This window comes from Marmota monax, unplaced genomic scaffold (genome assembly GCF_021218885.2).
Source record: "Marmota monax isolate L192 unplaced genomic scaffold, Marmota_monax_Labrador192_F-V1.1 WCK01_AAM20220418_F8-fsc00012, whole genome shotgun sequence".
Classification (NCBI taxonomy): domain Eukaryota; kingdom Metazoa; phylum Chordata; class Mammalia; order Rodentia; family Sciuridae; genus Marmota; species Marmota monax.
Genome location: NW_026695227.1, coordinates 18,864,693 through 18,889,923, shown reverse-complemented (window position 1 = coordinate 18,889,923; position 25,231 = coordinate 18,864,693). Strand labels below are relative to the sequence as shown.

Here is a 25,231-nt window from a genome sequence, read left to right as displayed (position 1 = left end):
AGCCTGATCTCATCTCCTTCAGCACTTCTTGCCCAACTTTTGACCACTGCTTTCCTGAAAGTATGTCTGCTCCCCCAGCAGCAGGCAGGACCCTGTGTCATAATTCTTTGTTTCTCTATAGTGGTTTGTTTAGAGAATTTCCATGTGGCTCAAAATACTTGCTTATATAGATGTCACGTCTCTTAAAGGATCCTTGGATTTGTTTCATTATCAATGTTTGAGAGATCCACTTGAAGGGAGAGTTTGCAATTCAGACATTTCTGATATCATAACATCTTTCAAACACTGTCTGATAAAGAGGTCTTTTTTTTTCCCCTCCTGTATTGGGACAGAAGTCAGGGGTGCTCTATCATCATGAAGCTATAGTCCCAGCCCTTTTTATTTTATTTTGAGACAGGGTGTCACTAAAGTACCCAGGCTGGCCTTGCATTTGCTATCCTCCCAAATAGCTGGGATCAGGGGGTGTGCCACAGTGCCCGGTAAGTTTTTAAAGTTAGTGTAGTGATAACATTTTTTTTCTGATAATTGGAGCCATTATAGCATAAGACTTTGATGCATAAATATTGAAGATAATATTTAAACTCATTATTTATGAAGTGTTAAGTAACATTAATACTGAATAATTCCTCACTAAATCTACAAGATGATTAATAGTGGGTTAATGAATTAACAGAAAAGTTAATGAAAAGAAGCATCAAGTAAATTCTCCCTATGGTAACAACTTGAACATTAAATAGTCCTATGGACTCCTAAACATATGAATTGAAAAGACAGGTATATAAAGAATTTAGGAAAAAAATAGAACAACTTGAGATAGATATGTGATAAAGAAAAATAAGAACAAGAGAAACACACAAATACTAACATTTATGTAGTAGTTAGGAAAAGTTGAAATTTTTAAAAATATCTAATGATGAGTTTATAGATACACTGATACTAATAAAAATGGATAGGTGTGAACAACCTTTGACATTTTTTAATCAAACACATAGAGTTGGCCATCTCATCCCTTTTTGACAAACACATCACATGTTCTGTTAACACATTAGTTTCTCTGAAAGAATCCACAGGTAAGACAACAGCATCATTTCCAACTTCTCAGGGATATAATCTGCTAATTGATAACACCACACACTTCTCTTTACATCAGTGTTTAACAGCAAATTCCATGCTATGTTTATACCCATGATAGTCAGAAACTATTGTTATTCAGTAATAACCTTCAGAGAACAAAAAGAACTGTTGAAACACAATTTTTTTAAAAAAAAATAGAGATCATGCAAAAAAATAAAAAGATAAAACCTGATGACAAATCTTAAAAAGCATTTGGCTCTGCCTCCTGTAAGTGACAACTGCATCTAGTTTATCACACCTTGGTGACAGGCATTAAAATTATCTTCCACGATGTAGAATCAGAACATGACTTGCTAAGAAAAGAGGGAGCATTTTTTTAGATTTTGTAGTGATTATTGATTAGACAAAAACTTTCACCCAACTTTCCATTTCCTATATTAATGAATATCATATGACTGGCCGATAAAGCAAATCGGGATTCATAGAAAAGTCTACTTTTATTTCAAATCTTGCAGAAGAGAAATATAAAAGTACCCTGCAGTCTAGTCACTTTTGTGCTTCTGAACAACTTACAATTAAACCATGAGCATGTGTGTCACCAACAGCCTACGGCAGGAGAGACGAGGAGGAGGAAACGGCTGGGAGGGATTGAGTACAGTGGCACTAAGAGGGAAAAGTACACTCTTCTTACACCAATTAAAACACAGCCTTTTGTTTGGAAATAACATTCTCAAGAGCAATGCCAGCCGGCACAGAGTTAACTCAAGGTGGTGTGGTGGTCTGTTCTTGGTAGGTCAATAATAGCATGTATCAAATGAAGACCAGCTTCTCCTCTGAAATGGCAGAATGAATTCATCATCAAAGACACGAACGAGAAGGACATTAAACAAGCCACAACCAAGAACCCACTGAACAGATCACTTGTGAAATTAGACCCCAGACCGGAAAAATATATGAGACACCACTCAATGAAATGTGTTTGATTTTTCTGATTTAATATTTTCTTCACTTTTAAAAAATCATTGCAAAAAAAAAATCATACTAGAATATGTTCTGATAGGCTCAAGGCATCCTCTTCTGTAAATCCATGGATCTGAAAATTATAGACTTTCATCAATGTCAGTTGTTTCTTGGCTTTTTTTCCTCCCCTTTTAAGAAAAGAAATGCTTATCAATGTAATCCACATTTTGGGGGGAAACAATTCAGAAACCCAAAATGAAACTAAGTGTTTCAAAATGCCCTAAGTTCTCATAAATAAATTAAAGCATAAGTACAACTTAAAGGAAGAGCAATGTGTTTAAAGAGTAGATATTTTTAAAATCCAAGTTTACAGAAGGTGCTTATACATTTTTTCAAAGAAAAAAAATAAGTATTTACAATTACAAGCTTCCTAACGTGAAAGTATTTGATTGATAGAAATTTAATTGAACAAAAGCTTCAGGAATAAATCTATGAAGGAAAACAAGGTTCACCTACATGTTTATAGCCAACTTACCTCTTTTTGCTTTTGATGTCAAGTAGTGCATAAAAAGAGAAAAAAATTTATGTTTAACTGATTCTAATGCGTTACATAATGGCTCATTCCATAAATACCTACTCAGAGTAAAATACTATTCTGGTTTTTAAAGGATCCTATGTACAGAGGTGAAGTAAAGACTGTGTAAATAGCCAGAAGCAGGGATTTCAGATGAACCCAGCAGCATCATCACTGAGATATCTGAACCCAGGACCTGGGTACCATTTGATCATAAGCAAACAGTATATTTCTACTCTAAATTTCTGATTTTGGTTCTCATGGTCCACACAGATAAGAGAAGGATTTTCTATTTGTAGTATATTCTTCAGTGCAGTGAAAAATTGGGAGATAAGGCTTCACTTAAAGTAAAAAATGGGTAGACGATCAGCATCAGAACTGCAAAACAGTCCTCAGTATGAGAAAATGTGTCCCCTCCAAATAAAAATTTTTAAAAAATTATTTTATTTTTTGGTTTTGTTTTGTTTTTTATATCCATCAAAAATTAGTTAAAATTACAGTCCTGCTCTAGGTCATTATTGGGCAAAACAGATGTACATATCCTTATGTAAATCTTTACCTACAAATTTTTGAAATTATATAAGTTTCTTTTAAGAGTAACCATCACATCTAGTACATCTTCTGAGACCTTTAGTTGACTAATGCAATTATATGAGAGGCCAGCTCTAGAAGCAATCCCTCACACTTGAAGTGACATAAATAATCTAAATGCTGAAAAAGAATAAGAAAATCCCTAGGGCCCAGGCATGACTAAATCCAAGGCAAACAAGGCTTTTACACGTACACTTCACAAATACTTTTAAATTTGTGATATTTAGAGTCTATTGATGATTTTATTTTTGGCTGAGAGTTGACAATTAAAGGACAATGATTTAATGGCTGGACGTCCTATTTATGACTTTACACTTTTTAAAGGGTACGAAGAAATAAAGTCAACCACTTAGAGTTTGCTTTCCCTTTTCTTTCTCATTCCTTTCAGGCAGAAGATACTTTGGGGAAAGGACCAAGAAACCCACACAAGATCAAGAGATGGGGGCATGAAGAGGGATACACAGCTGTGCTGAAGGAATCCCAGAGGGTGGCAAGAATGTTTCATGTAATTTAATGAATACAGTGCCCTGTGAATCTTTTCTGATCGATTAGCTGCACAAGTCTAATTATTAGGTCACTTTGAGTAGTAGTCTAGGTGTAAATGCTGTGGAACTACATTTTCTCTTCCTTCCTTCCTTTTCTTTCATACTGGGGATTAAACCAAGAGTACCACTGAGCTAAATCTCCTAGCCCTTTTTAAATTTATTTTGAGACAGTCTCACTAAGCTGAGGTTGGCCTTGAACTTGGAATCCTCCTGCCTTAGCCTCCTAAGTAGCTGGGATTATAGGTATGCACTACTGTGCCCACACGGAACCATACTTTCAGTACATCATTTAAAACCAAAATACAGAAAGTAGCAAGCCCAGCCCTTCCACGAGCATTATACCTACATATCATTTGCACTATGCTCCCAGGCAGAGCTCGGACTGCTCCTTCAGACCCTGCCCAGCTGGCTCAGAGTTTAGGAATATCCTTGAAGCCAGGTTTAGTGTACAGAAAGGTCCATTCCCCCAAACAACTCATAATGCCTCAGAGGAGTCTGAGTGCCTGCCATGCTGATGGGCACCAGAGAAGCATTTCTAAATTAAATTGGTGGCCCCAATAATCAGTGTAACAATACAGATATATTTTTAGATTGTGACTCCCATCTGTTTTGAGAAAGAAATCAAAGTGTTAGTACACTGCAAGAGTTCAGTGGGAACTCAGGAACACTGCTCTTTTCAGTTCATTAATGCACAGATATTTTAAATTGTCAAGAGTTTGTTTTATATCTTAGATAAAAGACATTTTCCTCTTTCTTGGGAAAAAATTCCCTTAGAAACTGTATAGTTCTGATATTTTTAATATTTTTATATGTCTATTTAGAAACATGGGTTTTACGTAAGGGGCTCCAGACCCCATCATGGAATTGAATTCACAGAATGAGAGAAGCTTAGGGATGGTCTGAGCTCCTTCAGGACTGCTTCACCCTCTTTTTCAGAGGGTGTAGTTTGGATAAAACCTTTCAGGTAATGCCTTATAATCAGAAGTTTTGGTATAATAAAGGGTGTCATGTACTTATAATGAGGGTGACTGGGATACAACAAACCAGGGCCAGCAGGTTGTACTAAATAGTATGGGCACAGCACAGAAGCCTGACAAAGACCTCGATGGTCTCTTTTCCATGGAGTTCAAGGAGGAGAGATCCCAGCTGCCCATGAGAACTCTTTTTTTTTTTTTTTTTTTTGCACGTGGGGCTTTGGGATACAAAGGCAATAACAAAGGCAGGCCATCAAAGTACCCAACTCCCTAGCACCAAGGACACCAAAGAAGCTAAGGGTCAGGTGCTATAGGTAATTGCCGATGGTAGGATAAAGGTTGTTCTCGGACTTGGGGTGGAGACGGATGAAATGCACACTGGTTTCATTCAGTATTTGGCTTAGTTTATTATTGGTTGGAGGCTGGTCACTTAAGTGAGTCTACAGCAGGTTGTATGGTCTAGGAACCAACTCTGAGAATGTCTCTTTGGGTTTTCTAGCGCTCCTGTTGATATGTTTTTCTATGAGCCAGAAAGCAGGGCCATTTGGGCAGGGTCAAGAGAGGACAGTAGTTACTGCTGGGAATGTCCTGGACTTTCCGTGCATCTAAGCATACCTGTTCCTTCTCCAGAGGGGTAATGAACCCCTCTGGACATTGCTGCCTCCTGGAGACCTCACAATCTTCAGCACCATGTTGGTGGACTTGGGTGGACACAAGCACAACCTAATCACTTTTGCTCTGAATATGCAGCAATTGAGAATATCAACTAAGTATATTTTCTTTCACTTAATGAAAATATGAGAAAAGTTTTTTCCCCTAAGGATTTAAATTAGAAAATTTCAGTTTTCATGGATTTAATAAAATTTTAATATAACTTTAAGCTTTAAACTTTAAGTTTAAAATTATATAATAATACCAATTAGTCAACATGGATTGAAAATATGATCTAATCTATGCACATTCCTGCTGTGAAGTTGTCATATAACTCCTTCAATAATGATGGAATTCCCATCTTTTTATCATAGTTTATTTTGCTTACAATGCTCAGGTTTTGAATGTGGAATCGTTTAAGGAAATCCAAGTTCTGGACAGGAATACCTGATAGAAGAGGGAATAAAAAAACAAAAATAAAAACAAAACAAGATAGAACTGTGGTCATCAGATGTCCCATCAATCATTGCCTTATTTGTTGAGTGGCTCCAATTTGTAGCATGAAATAGCTTACTCAGTATTGTCTTCATCTTCTCTCTTATTCTGGGAAGAAGGAAAACATTTGGAACTCACCTTGAAACAGTTCGATGCATTTTCGATCTATATGTGGCACCATTAAATGCTACCACTTAAAACTGGCAAGATGCATTTTACACACTTACAAGGCATTCCCTGCTTAAAATAAGAAATATGGGATTTTTCACAACTAGACTGCAGCAATTTAAAAAGAAAAGAAAAAAAAAAGCCTGAAGTCATTTTATTGTTTTAAAAATATTTAAGAAACATGTTTTATTAGCACATACCTAAACAATAGGAATTAAGTTATTATCCTAACAAGGAGACCTAGAAACGAATAAAAGATACGTATAAAAAAGGATATGCAAACATTTAATATTACTTAATATTTTTAATATTAAATGTTAATATTAAATATTTAATATCTATTTAAAACAGAGCTATGAATCAGAGAGAATGCAGAATCAATTTGCAATAGCAAATATCAGAACCACTATTTCTGTTTAAAAGAAAAGGTATGTGCCATCTTAAATCTTATTTTAAACATCAGATGTTAGTTATTACAATTAGATTTCTGTGTAGTCGTTGTATCTGGTCAAAACAGTTGGTAAGGGAAGGTTTAGAACTGCACTGTCCAGTAAACTAGCCATTAGCCACGCGGGGTGCTTTTCATGTGGCTGAAATTGAGATAACACCTGTAAGTTCATAATACAGAATTTTCAAAGACTGAGGAAAAAAACATAAAATATCTCATTAATAACTACTTCTGATTTTCATGTTGAAATGATAATATCATGGACATATTTATAATATCTTATTAAAATTAAGATTACTTGTTTCATTTACTTTTAAAAATCTGACTATTAGAGAATTTAAAATTACATATGGGGCTTATGTTATTTCTATTGGATAATTCTGACTTAGGAAGTTAAACAGTCTCATAGCTATCATTTTGTCATTTGGAAAAAATATTCCTGTTCTACACGTGGAAACATTTCAAGGTGTTTTATTTTATTATTTTGATATTACTGAGGACTGAACCCAGGGGCACTCTAGACCGAGCCATATCCCCAGTCCTTTTTAATTTTATTTTGAGACAAGATCTTGCTAAATTGCCCATGCTATCCCCAAAACTGTGATCCTCATGTCTCAGCCTCTAGAATTTCTGGGATTATAGGAGTGCAGCATGGTGCCTGGCTTATATTTTAAGTTTTCTTAAAGAATTCAAGCTTATCTTCCTTCCCCTGTGTAATTTCTTCTGATTAAAAATAAAAAGATAGGTTGATATGAAAGAAGAGTTAAGGCACATTAGGTGAAAAAAATAGCATGCATAATGTTGGTGGATGTGCCAAAGTTGTTAGTACATATATAAAATGCATATATAAAACGTGCCAATGTTGTTAATACATATATAAAATGTGTTTATATATGTATGTTCACTTACATATGTACAGAATGTATTTCTTTTAAGTATTTATTTATTTTTTTAGTTGTAGTTGGACACAATACCTTTATTTATTTATTTTGCTGCTGAGGATCGAACCCAGGGCCTCGCACATGCCACAACCCCAGCCCAAAGAATGTATTTCTATAAGGATAGAGAAGGTTGAGCAGGCACAGTTGTGGCAGAGGTCTACTTTTGTTTGTATAATATTTTGTACTTTTTGAATTTTGAAACATAATTAACTATTGAAAAGTATACTTAAAAACTCTAACATAAAAAAGGAATAAAATAAAAACAAGGGAAGCTGATATATTTACATATACCTTTCTACAGTACTTTGTACTACATGGTCACAAATGTTACCATCTAAAGTGGATATTTGCTTATCTTTGCCTTGATTTTTAGGTGTGCATATGTTAAAGCAACCAAATAAAGACAATTCAAAATGACACACGCGCTGCCTGGCTTAAATAAGGAGACAAATGAATAATTCACTTGGAAATTTTCCAAATGCAATTGTTAGGTAGATTTCACTGCAACAACTATAGTAAACTGCATCTCAAATATACTATCAATAAACCAACACAGTAAGAGAACCACACATGTGGAAGACACACTACAATAAAGCATTTATTTTCTGATATTGTAGGAAATTTGGACTAATGATCAATTATGGAACAAACTGAAGGCCCAGGTACTGGGCAAGATCCTCTGTTTCAAAGGCCAAGGAGGTTCCTATCCACAGGAGCTTAGGACTCATCCAGGAATCTGATGCTAACCTCTTTGCTGTCTGCATTGGCCCACAGTGAGGCAGCAGCTAGTTCTCCCTAGTGTAGACAAAGGCTTCTTTAATGTTTGCACTTATGTACGCAACAGCAAAACTGCTATATATGATACATAGAGCTTATAACCTTTGCAAGAGAAAATAAAAGAGCAGAAATCTTAAAAGTCCAAAATATTTTTTATGAAACCATTTATAAAAATCAAGAACACTGGGCTAAATTTGAGGCTATGTGGTATTTATCTAAACAAAGCAAAAGTAGAGCTAGTTGGGAAAAATTAGATAAATTCCTGTATTTTTCAGTTTTCTATTAGGTGCCTGTCATGTACAGTGACAAATGAAATCTAACAATGAGACACAGCTCTCAGACAATATCCTTAACAATGCAGACTCTAATTCAAGATCATTCTAAAAGATTTCCTATAAAAATAAAATTACCACTTGAATATTGAAAAAAATTAAGAGATTCAAGATTTTGTATATTTCGACTATAAAAAGAATCATGGTTAAACCTCCCAAAAGGAAGAAAAAAACCTCTTGCAGCATTTATGATTCCCTTAAATTTGGAAATCTGAACCAATTTCTAATTGCATACTACCGTGGGACAAGATAGAAGAAAATGTATTTTTCAACATGTGTTTGGTAATCTTCTGAATTATTTATTTTATTTTAAAAAATATATATTTTTTTGTGGTGCTAGGTTTTCACGGATGCTAGGAAAGTGCTTTACCACTGGGCTACATCCCCATCCCTGAATGAATATTTTTGAATTAAATTTTGTTAATAGCAGATCTCCAAATAAAGACAACATGCTCTAGCGTCAGGTAATGCCTAAGCCTTCCTCCACAAGGAAGAACTGTGTGGAGGCTGGATTACAGGCTGATTACAGGCTGGAAGTGTAGCTCAGTGGTAGAGCACTTGCTTAGCACACTGAAGGTCCTGGGTTCCACCCCGGTAGCCCCCATTCCCACATGATCACAGGTTTTAGCAGATCCTGCGCACTTAAACTATTTTAAGAATTAAATACTGTAGAAAAAGAAAGGATAGTGATATGAAGACCTGGAAGAGACATAAATAGGAAAGCCTCTATAGAAAAATATAACTTATTAAAAAAAAAAACTACTAGGGCCATTAGTTCAGGAGGTAAATTCAAATAGCATTCGCTGAGCTCTTTCCACATGGGAAGATGAAGAAGGTGGTAAGAGAAGGCTGTGTGCACACAGGACATGCTGGATTTCACACACAGGCTGGACTTTTAAAACTTCACACACGTACAAATGTTTCTCTCAGTTTTGATTCTGGTCAACACCCTCTTTCATTTGCACATTCTATCAGTTTCCATACCTGCTTCTTTATCTGAGACGTTACCCATACCTAATCCATTTCACCTTGCTGTCAGGATGGTTTCATATAATGGACATCTGATCCTATTCGTAACTGTTAGGTGAGCTCAGTGGTGTAAAGTCTGCTTGCACTAACCTGATTACCAGTCCCTGCCCACTTTTCCAGTCTCATTTCCAAGTCTTGACTTAGGTTCTACCCCTCAAGCTGATGGCCTTTGTACAAGTTGACTTTCCTTCCTAGAAAGGTCTCCTCATTACCCACCCCTGCACCTCTGCCTTCTGCCTATCAACATCTAATCTTCATTCATGGTCAGCATTTGCCTCACTTTTAGGAGGCTGTGCTTAACCTAACTCCTTCATTTATTCCAGGAACATCTGTTAACTCCATTACTTATTTGCATGCCTTCATCCCCTACCAGGCTGTGAGTTTCCTGAAGAATAGAATTGTTTCATTTGAATATCATTGTATATCAAGACCCAAGAAAAGTGCCTGACACATAATAGGTACTCAATAAATTTTGTTATATTTGATGAATAAGTGAATGAGCAAATAAGCAAATGGTTTAATGAAAAAAATGTGGTTTTGGTATAAGCTTAAGAACACAAGCTTTGCAATACAAACAGAAAATTGTTTACTTGTTTGAATGTAGTGAAATGTAAAAGCAATTTTTACTATGAACATGCTTGTTGGTATGTTGACTATGAATTTTTTTTTTTAAGTACTGGGATTGAACCCAAGAATGCTTTACCACCGAACTGCATCCCCATCCCTTTTTAAAATTTAAAATTTTGAGACAGGGTGTCATTAAGTTACCAAGGCTGGCCTCAAACTTGTCATCCAGTTGTCTCAGCCTCCTAAGTCACTGGGATCATAGGCGTGCAGCATCATGCCCTACTTGACTACAGATTCTAAAAGGATTATGAATCTAAGGTCAACACATTTCTCTGAATTGTTTTTAAAATCAGCAAAGTCTAAAATATTATAGAAAAATTTCAGATTTCAAGGCAATGCAATTCTCTTAACACCAGTTCAGTAATGATTTAAAGAGCAAATTATTTAGGATAGTACTTTAAGAAAATGCCAAAGTTGCTTTTTCAGGTTTGAAATTTCTTATTTATCTTGTACAAATGCTGCAATCAGATCTTTACTACAGAAAGAACATCTCTTGCCTGTGAATTACATGGATTCCTTTTACATATTCTGATAGACAGATTTTAATTACTGATTAAATGGTAAGATGATATTGTTGTTGTTGTTATCATTATTACTATTATTATATAAGCCTAGGCAGTTATAACATCAAGATAAAATGTTGGCTACAAAATAGCAACAAGTTTATGAAGATATGCAATCTGCTGCCTGATTATAAATTCTTGATGATAACAAGGTCCCTTTTGATTCAAGTTCATCAACGCTGGAAGGCACTTCTCAGATGAGCTGGTAATTGAAACTGTAAAAATTAACAGGAGTAAGAGGACTCGGGAGTTTGTGTGGCAGGATAAGGATAATGTCAAGAAAAAGTCAACAGTCATGAGCAGAAAACTCTGGAATTTCAGTGAATGACTCAGCAGAACCAAATTCAGAGGCAAGGGCCAAAAGTTTCCCCCAAAAGGTTGTATTAAAGTAACAAATCAATTAGTACAATGCACTAATCAACTAGTGTAAAACTAATATTATAAATCAATGTTCTACCCTAGAGTGGATTCTTATTCTTCAGAATTGAGAAATTGTGTTTTCAAGAGGACTGAGTTTTTTGTTGATCATCTCATAGAAATGAAATCTATTTAAAAGTACTTCTTAGGGTAAAAACATTTTATGTTCCACGTTTAAAAAAAAAAGACAAACTAAACTAGTATAATTAACTTATTGATATAATTATTTCAATGATCCTCAAAAGGAAAACAATGTTGATGTATCTGCTCATTTAAATAATTTAAATTGCCTAAAATATATATTTAATATGTATTTTAGAAAACAATATTTAACAAAAACATTCTGAAAAATGAACAGGGAATTGTACATTAAAAATGGTTGATACCAGCCAGCAAATTTTATAATAATCAACAATTTATATTAAACTCATGAATAAAAAAAATCTCAAAATCTATTATTACTTAGAGGTTTAAGATATTGCTTGCATAGAACATAGGATTGGTCATAAATATGACATAGTTCCCCATTTTTGGCATAATGAAAATATTTTATATAGTAAAAGCGTTCTAAACAACATTCAATATATTTTACCCACTGTAGTTCAGCCTAGGAAAAGTAATATATGTTATCAATAATGCTGGTATTTTTAGGAGCTAGTTTGTTTGGTGTGTCAATCAATTTCTATAGTAATTGATTTATTTGAGATCTTTTAGAAATTATTGTTGATTGATCTAATGATAATTTGTTAAGAATTAATCTAATTGATTCCATGATATATAATTGAAAGATCTGCAGGCTATAAGAGCTTTACTTCTTTTCCTCTTCTATTATTTTAACTTCAAATAAATGGTTAGAAATATAAAATTTACTAGTAAGTTATTATTAAAGTGATTTTTTTGTCTAGTGATGATTCTGAGTTATAATCTTATATATAGTAACCATTTCTTAGGCCAATAACATCTTCTGGTTACTCAAAACTAAAGAATTTAAGAAAAATAATGGCATTTTAATTCACATAAGCTCAGTGGTCTTAGAGCTGAAGATATTTACAGTTGTGTATAAAGTAGGAGAAAGATTTAGCAGAAGGGGAAAATGCTTTGTGGGGCAGTCTGCACACTGATATACCCTTTTGACAACATCAAAATGTAGCAAAAGCCATAAAGATGTTCAACTTCTAACCCATGATTTCACTCTTGAAAAAATCGAATACATGAGTTGTTGAACATATGAAGCTATTCCCAGCAGCATTCAATAATATACCATATAATGGAAATACCATTCCAGTGGACAACCCCAGGGGAAGGAGTGACTAATACAATAACAACATCTGAAATAAAATTTAAGATACAATAACCTTAAAAATAACAATGACCAAGTAGCAACATGGAAATGTTAATGATGTAATATTAATGACTTCCATGATGTAATGATAATGATATAAAATATATATTCATGTACACAAGAACCAAGCAGTCATACAAAAATGAAAATAGCTATTGTTAGATTTTATTACTTTTTAATCTTATTGCTACACCACCTTTTAAAGTGAAATGCAACAGGAGTTTCTTATTAATCATACCATTTATTTTCTAAATTCGAGTAGACAGTGCTACTAAATCCATTTGTAACACTAAAAAGAAGGCTTTTGTGGGTTTTACCCAAGTTAGGTGCCCTGGCATATCATTACCCCTTTGGTGGTTCACAGAATACTTCAAGGTACCTTCCAAAGGTGTCTAAAAAATTAGAAAATGAGTTATAAAAGTAGAAGTAACCATTGGAAGGGTTACTTTTGTGTGTGTACCTGTGCATCTGGGCTGTTACCCCATTACTGATTTCCTCAACATTTCCTTAACATTCTTAGAATGTAGAACATGTGATCTAAATCATTATAGTACATCTCTTAATCCCAATCAGTAGGCTGATTAAATGAATCAGATAAGAAAAATATTAGAGATTCAAAGGCTGAGGTTTCCAAAAAGGAATTAAGGTAAAATTGAAGTAAATTGGGTAGGAAGTAAAACTGAAATAAATTACAACAAACAGACAGACAGACAGACAAAACTCTCACAAAGGTGGCAAACTCAGAGGCTACAGTAGAGGCCAGAAGGTAACAGAAAAGGTAGAGCAGGCTATGTCAGTCATAGGGAGTGATGTGACCAAGTGCCAGGCTTTCCCTGTCTAACGACAGCAGCCACTGCTGAGCTCCAACAGGTTGTTGACATGCATGAATGCAGACCAAGGGCTGCCAGATATCCAGAATCATTCAAAAGAGGCCAGAAATAACAGGTATTCATATGAAATCCCTGAGTTTCTAACTGCTGACAACCAACTTGAATTTGTTTTAATTTTTGGTTCCCTGTAATAGACAAATAATAGCTGCCCTTGGGCTTATTTTCTTTCATGGGCTTCCTGTTGGCCATCTCTAACTTATACTGAGCATGCAAGGGTTTTGCAAAAGGATGATCTTTATTTGTCAGAGTCACATTTTCTTTATTTGCCATAAATCATGCTTTTGATTTAGGCCTTTTCATAGGAAAGATTTTTTTAAAAAAACAGAAATGTTAAAGTAAATTGTGAGCATATTGGTAAGCATAAATTAAGGGCTTACAAATGACAAGAACCTTATACTAATACCTAAATGTTCCTGAGGAGCAAAGCCTTCATGGAGTTCACTTTAATTTTCTGTATAAAAATTCTGACATTCTGAGTCACTACAAAAGGAATTGGTTCAAAAGCCATAACATAAACATGGCTCTGGGGTGAAATGACATTAAACGTGGTAAGAGCCAAACTCAAAATCTGACCCAGATGGAATCGCCACGAACGACCAAACTGCAGAGAGGATTCAGGTGTGTGCCCTGCTGTGCACATCTGGCTAATCTCCCTTTCCCTCTCCCATTCCTTCCAGCTCTCATTTCCATCCTTGGCTGCTGGAAGGAAGTCCCTAGAGTTGTCTCAGGAACAATGTCTGGCTGTGGTCAAGGAGGAGACAGGAAGCTAAGTGCAGAGGAATCTTTACTTCAGTGCTGGGAATTCACACATCCTCAAAGTCCCTCAGAGTTAGGCTCTGTGGATGGGGGAGCGCGTTGAGCGGCTGGAAGGAAGGGGAGAGTCGTCTATTCAACTAGACATTTGCATCACATGCACCCAAGGAAAAAATGTTTACCTGGTGGAGCCACGGTTAACCTTTTTTCCTTGCTGAGCCGGTGCCCTTGGATGAATTCACTCATGGAAGGGGGGCCCTTCAGAAGAAATGATTCTGTGGAGGTGGGATCAGGGGGAACTCTTAATAAATTCTGTAGGTAGGAAGCCCCTGAAGTCCTGGGACGGCTCTGATCACAAAGGGAAGGTGAAAATTGTCTTGCAGGAGATCCAAGAAAAATACATATAGGAAACAAAAAAGTTTTACTTTAATTACCTTTCAACGCCTCACCAGTGACAACATTATTTATATTGGCATTTAATTGTTTTAATATGTAAATCAAGATTTTTTATTTTTTGCTAATTGTTTTAGTTTCCACACCAGGATACAACCCTATTTGGAAACTGTTTTGGATAAACTGGAAAAGAGATTTATTACAGTTAGTAAGTTTGAACCTCAAATAGAAAATATATGTATTATTTGATTCTTAAACAAAAGCTAAAAATAGAAAGTTTTACTATATTAACAGACAACACCAGGTATGTAACTCAATAACCAGGACTTGGGGGGAAAACATCATGAAATCAGGCCACCCAAAACCTTACAAGTGGTTTCTCAGTGAAATATTCACATGTCAACTGAAAGAGCACAAAAACTTGCTTTTAAAGGAAAGGAGTATATGTATTCCATTCCGTTTTTACCTAAATACAGGCATGCCCTTTCAGTCATCAGTTTGGGTCATATGGACAAAAGTTCCCTTAAGAGAACATATTCATATCCTTGCCCCGTTAAAGAGAAGCTGGTAAATAGCACCATTTCCAGAGGTACAATGACTTAAAATCCAAGTAGAACACAGCTTCATTCTCATTATCCACCTTTACCAATTTTCCAGTTGGAGGTAAGGGAGAGGCATATATGCATACAAAGAGCAGCAAAAATATGAACAGACACTTTGAAAATTATTTTATGGTCAAAGCGGTGGGGATGGGGGCAGAAAGGAATATAGTAGCACGATTATCACAAGGTTTTGATCTGGGAAGACCAATATTTGCAAAGCCCATCTATAGCAGCTCCCATTTTTCCTTCTCCTTCCCCTCCTCCAGCCACCACAACAAGAGCACATTAATTTTTGCAGTTAACTAAAATCTGGCCACTGCACCATACTATGAAGATCGCTGCATGCATACCTTTTCCTCTGAGTGCCACTGCTGACCCGAATGGTGGGTGTCTGTGGGCCCTGACTATGCAGGAGGTAAGTGTCTATGGTGGGCACGGTGACTGATGCCTCCCCACTTACTTTAGGGCTGCCGATCTTGCTCTTTCCAAGTTTGCCTTTGCTGCGACGGGACTGCTCATGGTCAAACTCTAAGTCCTCCAGCCGCTGGGTCAGGGCGAGTTTTTGCTGGATAGCCATTCGTAACAAAGTGTTTAGAGTCTTCTTCTCATCCTCTGCGGCTGCTAACTGTCTCTGCATCTCATCCAACTGTGTGACATATTCATCACATCTGGAACCCAAACAGAAAGGTGGTGAGGGGGACATCTTGGGGAAACTGAAGTGCAATACTCCTCCCTTAATCGTAATTTCATTTCCCCACAGTTTCAGTTACCTGAGATCATCTGTGGTCCCAAAATTTTATTTGTCTTGACTCAAAAGATTTTTCTTTTATCTTATTTTTATTTGTGGCACTGGGGATTGGACCCAGGGGCACTTTACCACCAAACTACATCCCCAATCTTTTTTCATTTTTTATTTTGAGACGGGGTCTCACTAAATTGCTGAGGCTGACCTCAAACTTGAGATCCTCTTGCCCCAGCCTCCAGAGTCACTATAAGTATAGGCAAGTACCACTACACCTGGCTCAAAATTTCATTCTCAAGATTTTATTACTCTATACTGTTATAATTGTTATATTATTTATTATTGTTAATCTTTTGCTGTGCCTATTTTATAACTTAAACTTTATCACAGGTACATTTTATATATATAGTAACCATTTCTAAGGCCAATAACATCTTCTGGTTATCCCGCCCTCCTTTTAGTTATGTATAGGAAAAAAAACAGGGCACATAACTTTTTATTATTGTTATAATCATTCTATTTTATTATTGTTAATTATCATTGTGCCTAATTTATAACTTAAACCTTGTAACAGGTATAGGAAAAAACCACTACATAGGGTTTTGTATGATCAGTAGTTTTGGGGGGTCTTGGACTATATCTCTCATGGATAAGAGAAAAACTACTGAAATGAATTTGACTACAATTTAGATATATAGAATCCTGGTCTTCCTATCAACAGAATGGAGATAACCTATAGTAATAGGAAATAATAGAGCATGTTCACTAACCCACACAATAGGGTACATATGGGAGCACTCTGAATAGGCATCATGAACCCCAAGGACAGAGTTTTTTTGGGGGCTGCATTTTGGTCGTATTGTACAGTCTCACATGTCCAAAATACCTTAGATGTGTTACAATGGCTCTTTCTGCTGTATAACATTTGTCTTCTTTGCAGGAACATGACAAGTTTGTTATGGGTTATGTCTGTGGCATCCGAAAAAATAATAATGTTAGTGAAGGAACTATTTGCTTCTTTATCTCTATTTATAGGTTTTATTTTAATTTAGTACAGATCACAGCTGGCTGTTTTCAATATGGGTGATTTCTCTGAATTAGGAAATGGTGTTTTCAATGATTTCTCTACCAGATGAGAGTGCAGAGAGTTGTCAAAGAAAACCTGCACAAGGTTTGATGGAGGTAGAGCCAGTTGTCAGGAGCATCTTCATTCAGCTTCATGCTTGCACTAAGCATGAAGGTAAGCTCAGTGATTTATTTCCCCACCAAATGCGAAACCTGAGCCCATCCATATGCATTTGGAAGAAAGAGGCAGTGTGGGAAAAAAAACTTATTCTGAGATTCTGCTCTTTACTTACCCATTAAGATATTAATAACAATTCCTCTGCATGCACCAGCAGATGGTTAAGGACCATCTTGGAGTTATCCAAGACGCATTATACAAACTTTGAAATTAGCACAAGCCTGGGGTATTTTAAAGAAGAAAACAGGCTCTGTGGTAAAATACTTGAAATCAAGGGGGTGCCATTCTCTTTATCATTGAATGTCAGGAATCAGCGGGGACATGTAGATCATAAGAAAAATCAGATTTTAGTAAAATACCAAGCAAATTTCAGGACCTGGATTAATCTTCACTGCTAGATAACAACATTTTAAACATATAGCATTAGGCAGTTACTGTATCTGAAAAAATAAATGACTGTGAAAATGAATTAATGAGGGATACAGGCCATTCACTCATATATGGAGACTTCAAATGACCTTTTAAAATGTTTTCAATTTCTTTCCCAAAGAACAAATTTATGTTCTCTTGATTCTAAACATAAACTTGATTTCTTGCATTGGAGAGGGGACCATTCCCATTCTCTATCCTATCCCTCATAGTGGTCAGAGGTATACATCTTCTACTTTCCAAATACCACTGTGCTCTGGGCCCCAGAAGCCAGTTCCTCTCCACCCCTGTGGTCCCTCAGGTCCCTTCTGACTGTCATTTCCCAGAGATTCAATCACATATGACCTTGAGCCTTTTCTTTCCCAAATTACAAAGCAAGCTGCACAGATCCTGGGGACTCCTATAAAGCCCAAGACATTTTTTTAAAATTACATCAGCTACATGTAAATCATTTTATGAGTATGCAAATAAAGTCAAAGTTATGCTTTGTGAATTTTGCACCAAATTTGTATCAGAGAAGATATATATATAGTTGGTGCTTTTTGTTGAGGGAGGGGACTGCTTTGTGACAACAAAAAAGGTATTTCAACAGTATATTGAGGATCTCCAGATTTTTAAAACCCTCAAATCATTACATGTAATAATAATCTTTATTGTAGTACTGAGGATGGAACCCAGGCCCTTGGGCATGATAGGCAAGTGCCCTACCCTAGAGCCACATCCCAGCCTAGTACATTATTTTTTTCCCCACGTTTTAAAAATAGGTACATTATAGTTGGACATAATGGTGGGACTTCATGTTACAGATTGGTCTATGCATACGATATAACAATATAATTTGGACAATATCACTCCTAAGTATTTCCCTTTTCCCTTCCCTAGTCCCTTTCCTCTAGTCTACTCATCTCCCTTCAGGTTTTTTTTTTAATATTTATTTTTTAGTTTTAGGTAGACATAATAACTTTATTTTTTTCACAATTAAATTATTTTTTATTTATATGAAATGTCCAGAAGAAGCAAACCTACAGTGTCAGAGAAGAGATGATGGTTACACCACTAGGAAGAATGGGGAGTGAATGCTAATAGATATGGGGTTTCTTTTTGGGGTAATAAAAGTGTTTGAAAATGGTCTCTGGCGATGATTGTACATCTCTGTGTGTGGGAGGCCACCACGCCATGTGACCAGCATTTTCCTCTCCTGATTGGTAAGGCTCTGCTGGTCACTTTCAGTGATCTGGCCACATCAAAGTGGCTATAGATGGTGGCCCCGATCTTGAGAGTCGTAAAAAATGTAACCTTTCCTTTTCCTTTTTCCTCTCTAGCTTCCACATATGAGAGAAAACATACAACCCTTCACTCTTTGAGTTTCCAGAATATTCTTAATTAATTATTTCAAATTTTTTTTAAAAAGCATTTCCTCATAATAAAACTGGTGTGTGTGTGTGGTGGGGGAGATAGAAAGTAATATTTGTATAATTAGTTGGGCAATGTGAAAAAGTCAGTGATATACACAATTACGTTTTAGAAATAATATAAATACAATTTAATTCACAGTGTATTAAAGTGTAAGTATTAGCTGATTTGATGAATACTAGTCTTCATTATGACAGTATCAGGAAGCACCTTAATGTACTTTTATGTACTTTAGTCATAAGAATATATTTTAGTAATGATAATATTTAGCTATTTTAAGAAGTATTTTTTTCCCTTATGGGAAACTTAAAAAAAAAATCTAATATATGGGATTGGGCTGTAGCTTAATGGTAGAGTCTTTGCCTAGCATGTGTGAAGCCCTGGGTTCTTTTCCCAGTATTCCCCATCTCTGCCCAATACCTAATTCTTTTGAGCATATAAGGTATAGAAAAAGGTTATTAAATTAATTTTTTGTTTATTTGATTTTGAGACAGTGTCTGGCTGTGTTATCCAAATTGGTCTTGAGCTGCTGGGCTCAAGTGATCCTCCTGCCTCGGCCTCCCAAGTGGCTGGAAAAAATATTTATGTAATAGAATTGTTTGATCCATTGTGTCCAGTAGAGGACTCTGGAAGTGAGCCTTATATTTGTCAGAGCGGAATCTCTGTCCTAGACCACAATCCAATATGCTCAAGATGCACAGAGACTCACTTGTGAGTGCTCTAGTCTTTCTGGCGTGGACCACAATTTTAGGAAGAAAACCAGTTACCTTGTTGCAAACATTGCTCTCAGGGATGAGAAAGTGGCTGCATCTTCTTTCAAAGCCTTCAGTTCATTCCTCAGTTTCGTCATCGTTTCTGTCACCATTGCTTTTTCATTCTCATATTTGTTCTTCAGATTAGCTAGGGCCACCTCAGCTGTCTGAAGCAGAAAAATCACAATGCTCACCCTGTTCATATCAGGAACATCTGTCATACACAGTTATTCATGCTGGGTCTATTATTTCTCTCATAAATGGAAAGTGAAATTGACTTGGTTAGATTTCACATAAGCATATGTATATACGTTGGACATAGCAAAGATTTTCTTTAGTGTCAAAATGAGTTGTGAGAGGGCTGGGGACGGAGCTCAGGGGTAGAATGCTTGAGACACACACACACACACACACACACACACACACACACACGAGGCTCTGGGTTCAGTCCCCAGTACTGCCCAAATAAACAAACAAAACCCCACATAAACCAAAACAACAACAAGAAAAAGCAAAAGAAAACCAAAAACCTGGTGTGAATTGATAATGTGGTTTAACTGCCTTAGAAGCCAACCATAGGCCAGTCAGTATCAAGAGCTAAAAAATTGGCTGTAGTCCAATAAATACTTCATGTATATTGTTGAAGGTGTAGGAATTTCAGACATGGAGGGAGCCAAAATGAAACCTTACATAAGAAGGATTTTATTAAGGAGTTAGTAAAGGAGCGAAGTTTCCAACTGAAATACGTTAGGACTCACTTTTGTGTTCTCTGTGTTCCCTGTGGGCTTAAAACACGGAATAAAAGACCATTGTAATTTATAACATGAGTATATGATAAACTGTAAGCCGATGTTCTTATGTTTAAGGAAAAGAAATAACGAAGAACCAGTGGGTTATAGTTAAATTATTCATAATCTCCAAGAAAGCAGAAACTCCAAAATGTAGAAGTTGTTAAAATATTTGTTTGGGTTTGGGATTATCTGAAGTTTCTAGAATTAGTAGTGTTTCAAACCAAGAGCTAGCCTGGCACAGTAGAAAGTAAAAACACAATAACTGAATCCAGTGCATAAAATCAGTGAATATTTAGGGACATGCACAGCTCATGGCATTGGGAAGTCAAATGGAAGCATGGCACATGGCACATGACATGCATTTTGAAGTCAAACTGGAAACGCACTATTTTTACAGACTCTAAACTGCAACTTTTCAGAGTATGAAAAAATATCAATACTACTGGAAACCCCATTACTAATGGGATTTCCCAGGGAGACTACCATTATATTTCTGTGCTTGAAATGCACAGTTTCAACTTTCTTACGCAAAGTGTCAACTTCGATAGAAATGGATGAATTCATTTTTAATTAAACTAATATCAAGATGAGGTATTTCATTAGTATCTGATTCCAAGTTAGTTTCTTATTGGTTTTGACTCTGTATTTAAATTCAGATTTAAATGACAAGTTACGCAAATAACAGTTCTGTATGTTCTGTAAAGCTAATGTTCAGTGGAATCTTCAGAAATATTATAAATTCAGAAAACTATCCAGAATAAATTGGCCTGGGGAAAAATGTCAGTTTTTTTTTTTTTTTTCCCCTCTCTCACTCTTTTTAAGGTACTAAGGATCAAATCCAGGACTCACACGTGCTAGGTAAGTATTCTAACACTGAGCTACATCTCTAAGTAATTGTTTGGTTTTTCAAAAAGTTTACACACATATTCATTTAAAACAGATGATTAAATTTAAGTCATGCGAATGTAGGTGTAAGGAATTTGTAAGCACATGGAGTCACATAGTCAGTTTCTAAGGGGAGAAAAAAAGGGGGATGACAGGCCGCTGGATCTGAAATAGAAGTAAGAACTCATTTATTATTTGTAAGAAATGCCCCCAAAGACTGTTTTATTTGCAGATTTGTTTCTCCACAGACTATGTAAAACTTTTTCATAATTAATTTAAACCATCAAACCCCATTAGTAGATTTGTTGATATCTACATTCACTTTCTTCTCATACTTCAAAGTTAACTTTGTAAAAAAAAAAAAAAAAAACTTATTCTCATTCACAGAGACCATCACAAACATTCCCTCAATACATTATCCTGTTTTGTCACTTGTCCCACTGTACCTAATGTTCGTTTGTCTGGAATTATTTCCTCTTCCCCTGGGAAAACAATTTCTTATCCTTTAAGAACAAAAGAAAAAAAAAAAAAAACTCAAGAATTGTTCTGTGAAGTCTTTTCCAACTCCTCTAAGAAACATTGTTGACTTCCTCTGCCATGTTCCCATAACTTAGATTACAGCACATGTAACATCAAACTATAATTATCTGTTGTATTCTGCCATTCCCAGGGGGCTGTGAGTCCTCTTCTGGCAAGCAGAAACCATATATTAGTCTTATTTGAATGTTCACATCTAACACAGTCTAGTACATAAATGATGCTTCATAACTAAATTATTGCGTCAGAAGACACCGTGCCTCTGAATAAAAAAATCTTAAAGTATAATAAAAGATTCATAGATAGGCTGGGATGTAGGTTGGTGGTAGGGCACTTGCCTAGCATGTGCAAGGCCCTGGATTTGATTCCCAGCACCCCTAAAGAAAAAAAAATTTTCACTGAGAATACAGAATGCCTACCTCAAAATAAGATGATTTCCTTTTTCCCCTAAACCACAGAATTCTCACCTTAGTCTCAATAATTAACATTTCACAATGTCTAAATATGATGATGTTATCTGTTGATACTTGAAGCTATTTATGCGCATAAGCATCATGGTAATAGGCCCACTGTTGTTTTAATGGGCTAGAAATGTGTTTTCATTGGATTTACTGAGCCTACACAGGCTGTGACTCTGATGTAATGCAAATGGTACCACACAGCACTGTGAAAATCAAATTCAGCTAGGCATGCTTTGTTCTTCTCTAATTTCTATGGGGCTGGGGATGTGGCTCAAGAGTAGCGCGCTCGCCTGGCATGTGCACGGCCTGGGTTCGATCCTCAGCACCACATACAAAGATGTTGTGTCTGCCGAAAACTAAAAAAAAAAAATTAATAATTTCTATGGCACTGTTTATACCACTATAAAGTGTTCCACATGTTCCGGCCTGTAGTTACAGGCATGTGTTCAATTTGCACTAGATTATTAGTCATTTATTTTTGCATCCTTACTTACTATCTCCCATAACTTATATGTAAAGTCAATGAATGCTGGCTCAAAAATTAGTTCTCTCTTGGCTTATCAACCAACCTTATTGTTTCAGTCAAATCTCTTGACATTTTCATTGGCCTAGTTTTCTAGGTTGGTTAATATTCAAACTTTATGTAATAAATCAGAGAAGTTATCTGAAGGACTCAACCAAGAATGACCTCAGGATATTGTGCTCAGGGTAAAGAGTGTGTAAATCTTGTCTAGTGTGATTTTGAACCATGAATTAATACCCATCTAAACCTAAGTTTCGGATATATGGTCACTGATGGAGCTAGAGTTCATTCTCTCTCTCTCTCTCCATTGTTCTTTTTATTTTTATTTTATTTATATTTTTTGCAGTGCTGGGAATTGAACCCAGGGCCCCATGCATGGTAGGCCAGCACCCTACCACTGAGCTACATCCCCAGTTCCTCCCTCCCCTCTCCCCCACCGCTACCGCCATTTCCTTCTGTATCGTTTGCTTGTTAATGTGGGCTCCAAACTATTTGTTGCTAAAATCTGCCTGCTGCTGTCTTGTTCTTTATCCCTGAGTCCATGACTTGATCATTTATCTAATACTCCTGTTTCTCAAAGCCTAGGATTAAAGACAAGACACCCATTTTCCATCTTGCTACATGCCCTTGAGGAATCTCTGTCTCTGAAGTTGAGGTCAGGTTGGTGGCTCTCAGACCTCCTTTATACCTGCCTGCACCCAGACTCCCTTACGACCTGGCTGCCCACCAGGTGTCTGCCCCTCCTGTCGGATCTCCCTGGTTGTCGTAAACTGCCATGCCGGCCTCTTCTGCCACTATCTATGTCCTGCTTCCACACTCACAGGACTGCTGTCGTGTATCTGCAGCTGGGTCTTCCCTTCTGTTGTCCTTTTACCTTCCTCATCTCTTCCTCCACTAGCTGGGCACAACTACTCTCTATTTCATCCATTCACTCACTTAAAAATAACATCACACTCTGACCTGGCACTAGGATGCACTTTGTCTTATTGCTCCATTGACCAGTAATCTGAATCCTTGTCTTGATGGTCCTGGAAACTCAACAACATTCGGGAGGAAATTGGTAAAGAAGGTTTTCAACTAGCATGCTTTCACCAGTGGAAGGAGATTACCTGTTTGTTGGCTTTCAACACTGCCCTCAGCGTGGCAATCTGTTCCCGTTTGGTGCTCAGCAGGGACTTGAGCTTGAGGATCTCTTCCATTAAGGCTTCCTTGTCCTTATCAATCATGGGGGCCAACTCCCGAGCCGCTGCTCTCTGACGAGACAGTTGCAAGGACCGGTCCACTGCTTTCTGCAGATGCTTGATTTGGTCCCGGATTATGGCGTTAAGGTTGTAGATGTTCATTGGCTCTTTGCGGATATCACTTGTATCCAATACCGGAGATGATGGTGGGGCAGTAATAACAGGAGAGATGGTTGGGGTCTTAGTTGGACTTGGTTCTTTGCTGGCCTCTGTGTTTTCTTTTGAAACGGGTTCAGATGAGGTCCTTGTTTCTACTGGGGATGACACACCCCGTCTGGCCAATCGTGGAGACAAAAGTCCTCTGGGATCATCAGGCCCTTTCAGGCTGCCACTGCGGGTAACTCTGCTTTGCCTATAGTAGTCCAGCATGACCCTGTTGGGAGTTTCATTATTACACAGACAGACATGGTGGTAAAGCTGGGCTAGCTCCTCACTAAACGTCACTAGCTCATCCTGCGCTGTATTAAGGGTATTGTGATTTTCGTTGGCTATGCTGGTCATCTTTTGCAACTCCTTCTCCATGTGGGCCATCTTCTCGCCACTCTCCTTGGTGTTCTTCTCAAGGCTTGTCACCTGCTCATCATACATTTGGATCTTACTCTCATACTTGGCCTTTTCTTCTGTATAGTTTTCTATAGATTTATTATATTTCTCCTTTAAGGCCTTGATTTCTGCTTTCAAGTCAATCACCTCGGTTACTGCCACTCTGTATTTGCATTCGAGGATCTCTAAGCCGTTGATGTCCACCTCATAGTCATGGGCCTCCTCCCCTGAGTCCCGGCCCTTCTCCCCATCCAGCTCAGACTTGAGCTCCTTGCTGCTCTGCAAGCCCCTCATGGCGTTGACGTGCTCTGTGAGCCGGTGCACCCGCTCATGCTGCTCCGTCAGCGCCCCCTTGGTGTGTTCCAGCTGTGTCTGTGACTCCTGGAGATTGGCCAGAAGAATGGCCTTTTCACGCTCTACCTGCAATGAAAAGAAAGTCTCTGAGTGCCTTCAATGCAGTACCACGGAGGAGCTTAGTCCATTCACAGTGGGGCCTGTGCATATTTAAAATAACTGCAGCACAAT

General features: G+C 36.9%; 1 protein-coding gene across 5 annotated transcripts in view; it reads right to left on the bottom strand.

Moving 5' to 3' along the window:
- The window catches only part of Bicd1 (BICD cargo adaptor 1), a 229,598-nt gene that overhangs the window by 20,914 nt on the left and 183,453 nt on the right, over positions 1-25,231 (bottom strand). For 2 of the 5 annotated variants that reach the window (XM_046436115.2, XM_058576447.1), the window contains exons 5-8: positions 24,032-25,126; positions 19,741-19,892; positions 15,497-15,814; positions 14,334-14,527 (exon numbers count right to left, since the gene is read on the bottom strand). In XM_046436115.2, coding sequence (XP_046292071.1) covers positions 14,334-14,527; positions 15,497-15,814; positions 19,741-19,892; positions 24,032-25,126 — 1,759 coding nt within the window. Of the gene's footprint in view, positions 1-14,333; positions 14,528-15,496; positions 15,815-19,740; positions 19,893-24,031; positions 25,127-25,231 lie in introns of those variants that run through there. The other 3 variants (XM_046436111.2, XM_046436113.2, XM_046436112.2) reach the window with 2 other exon arrangements.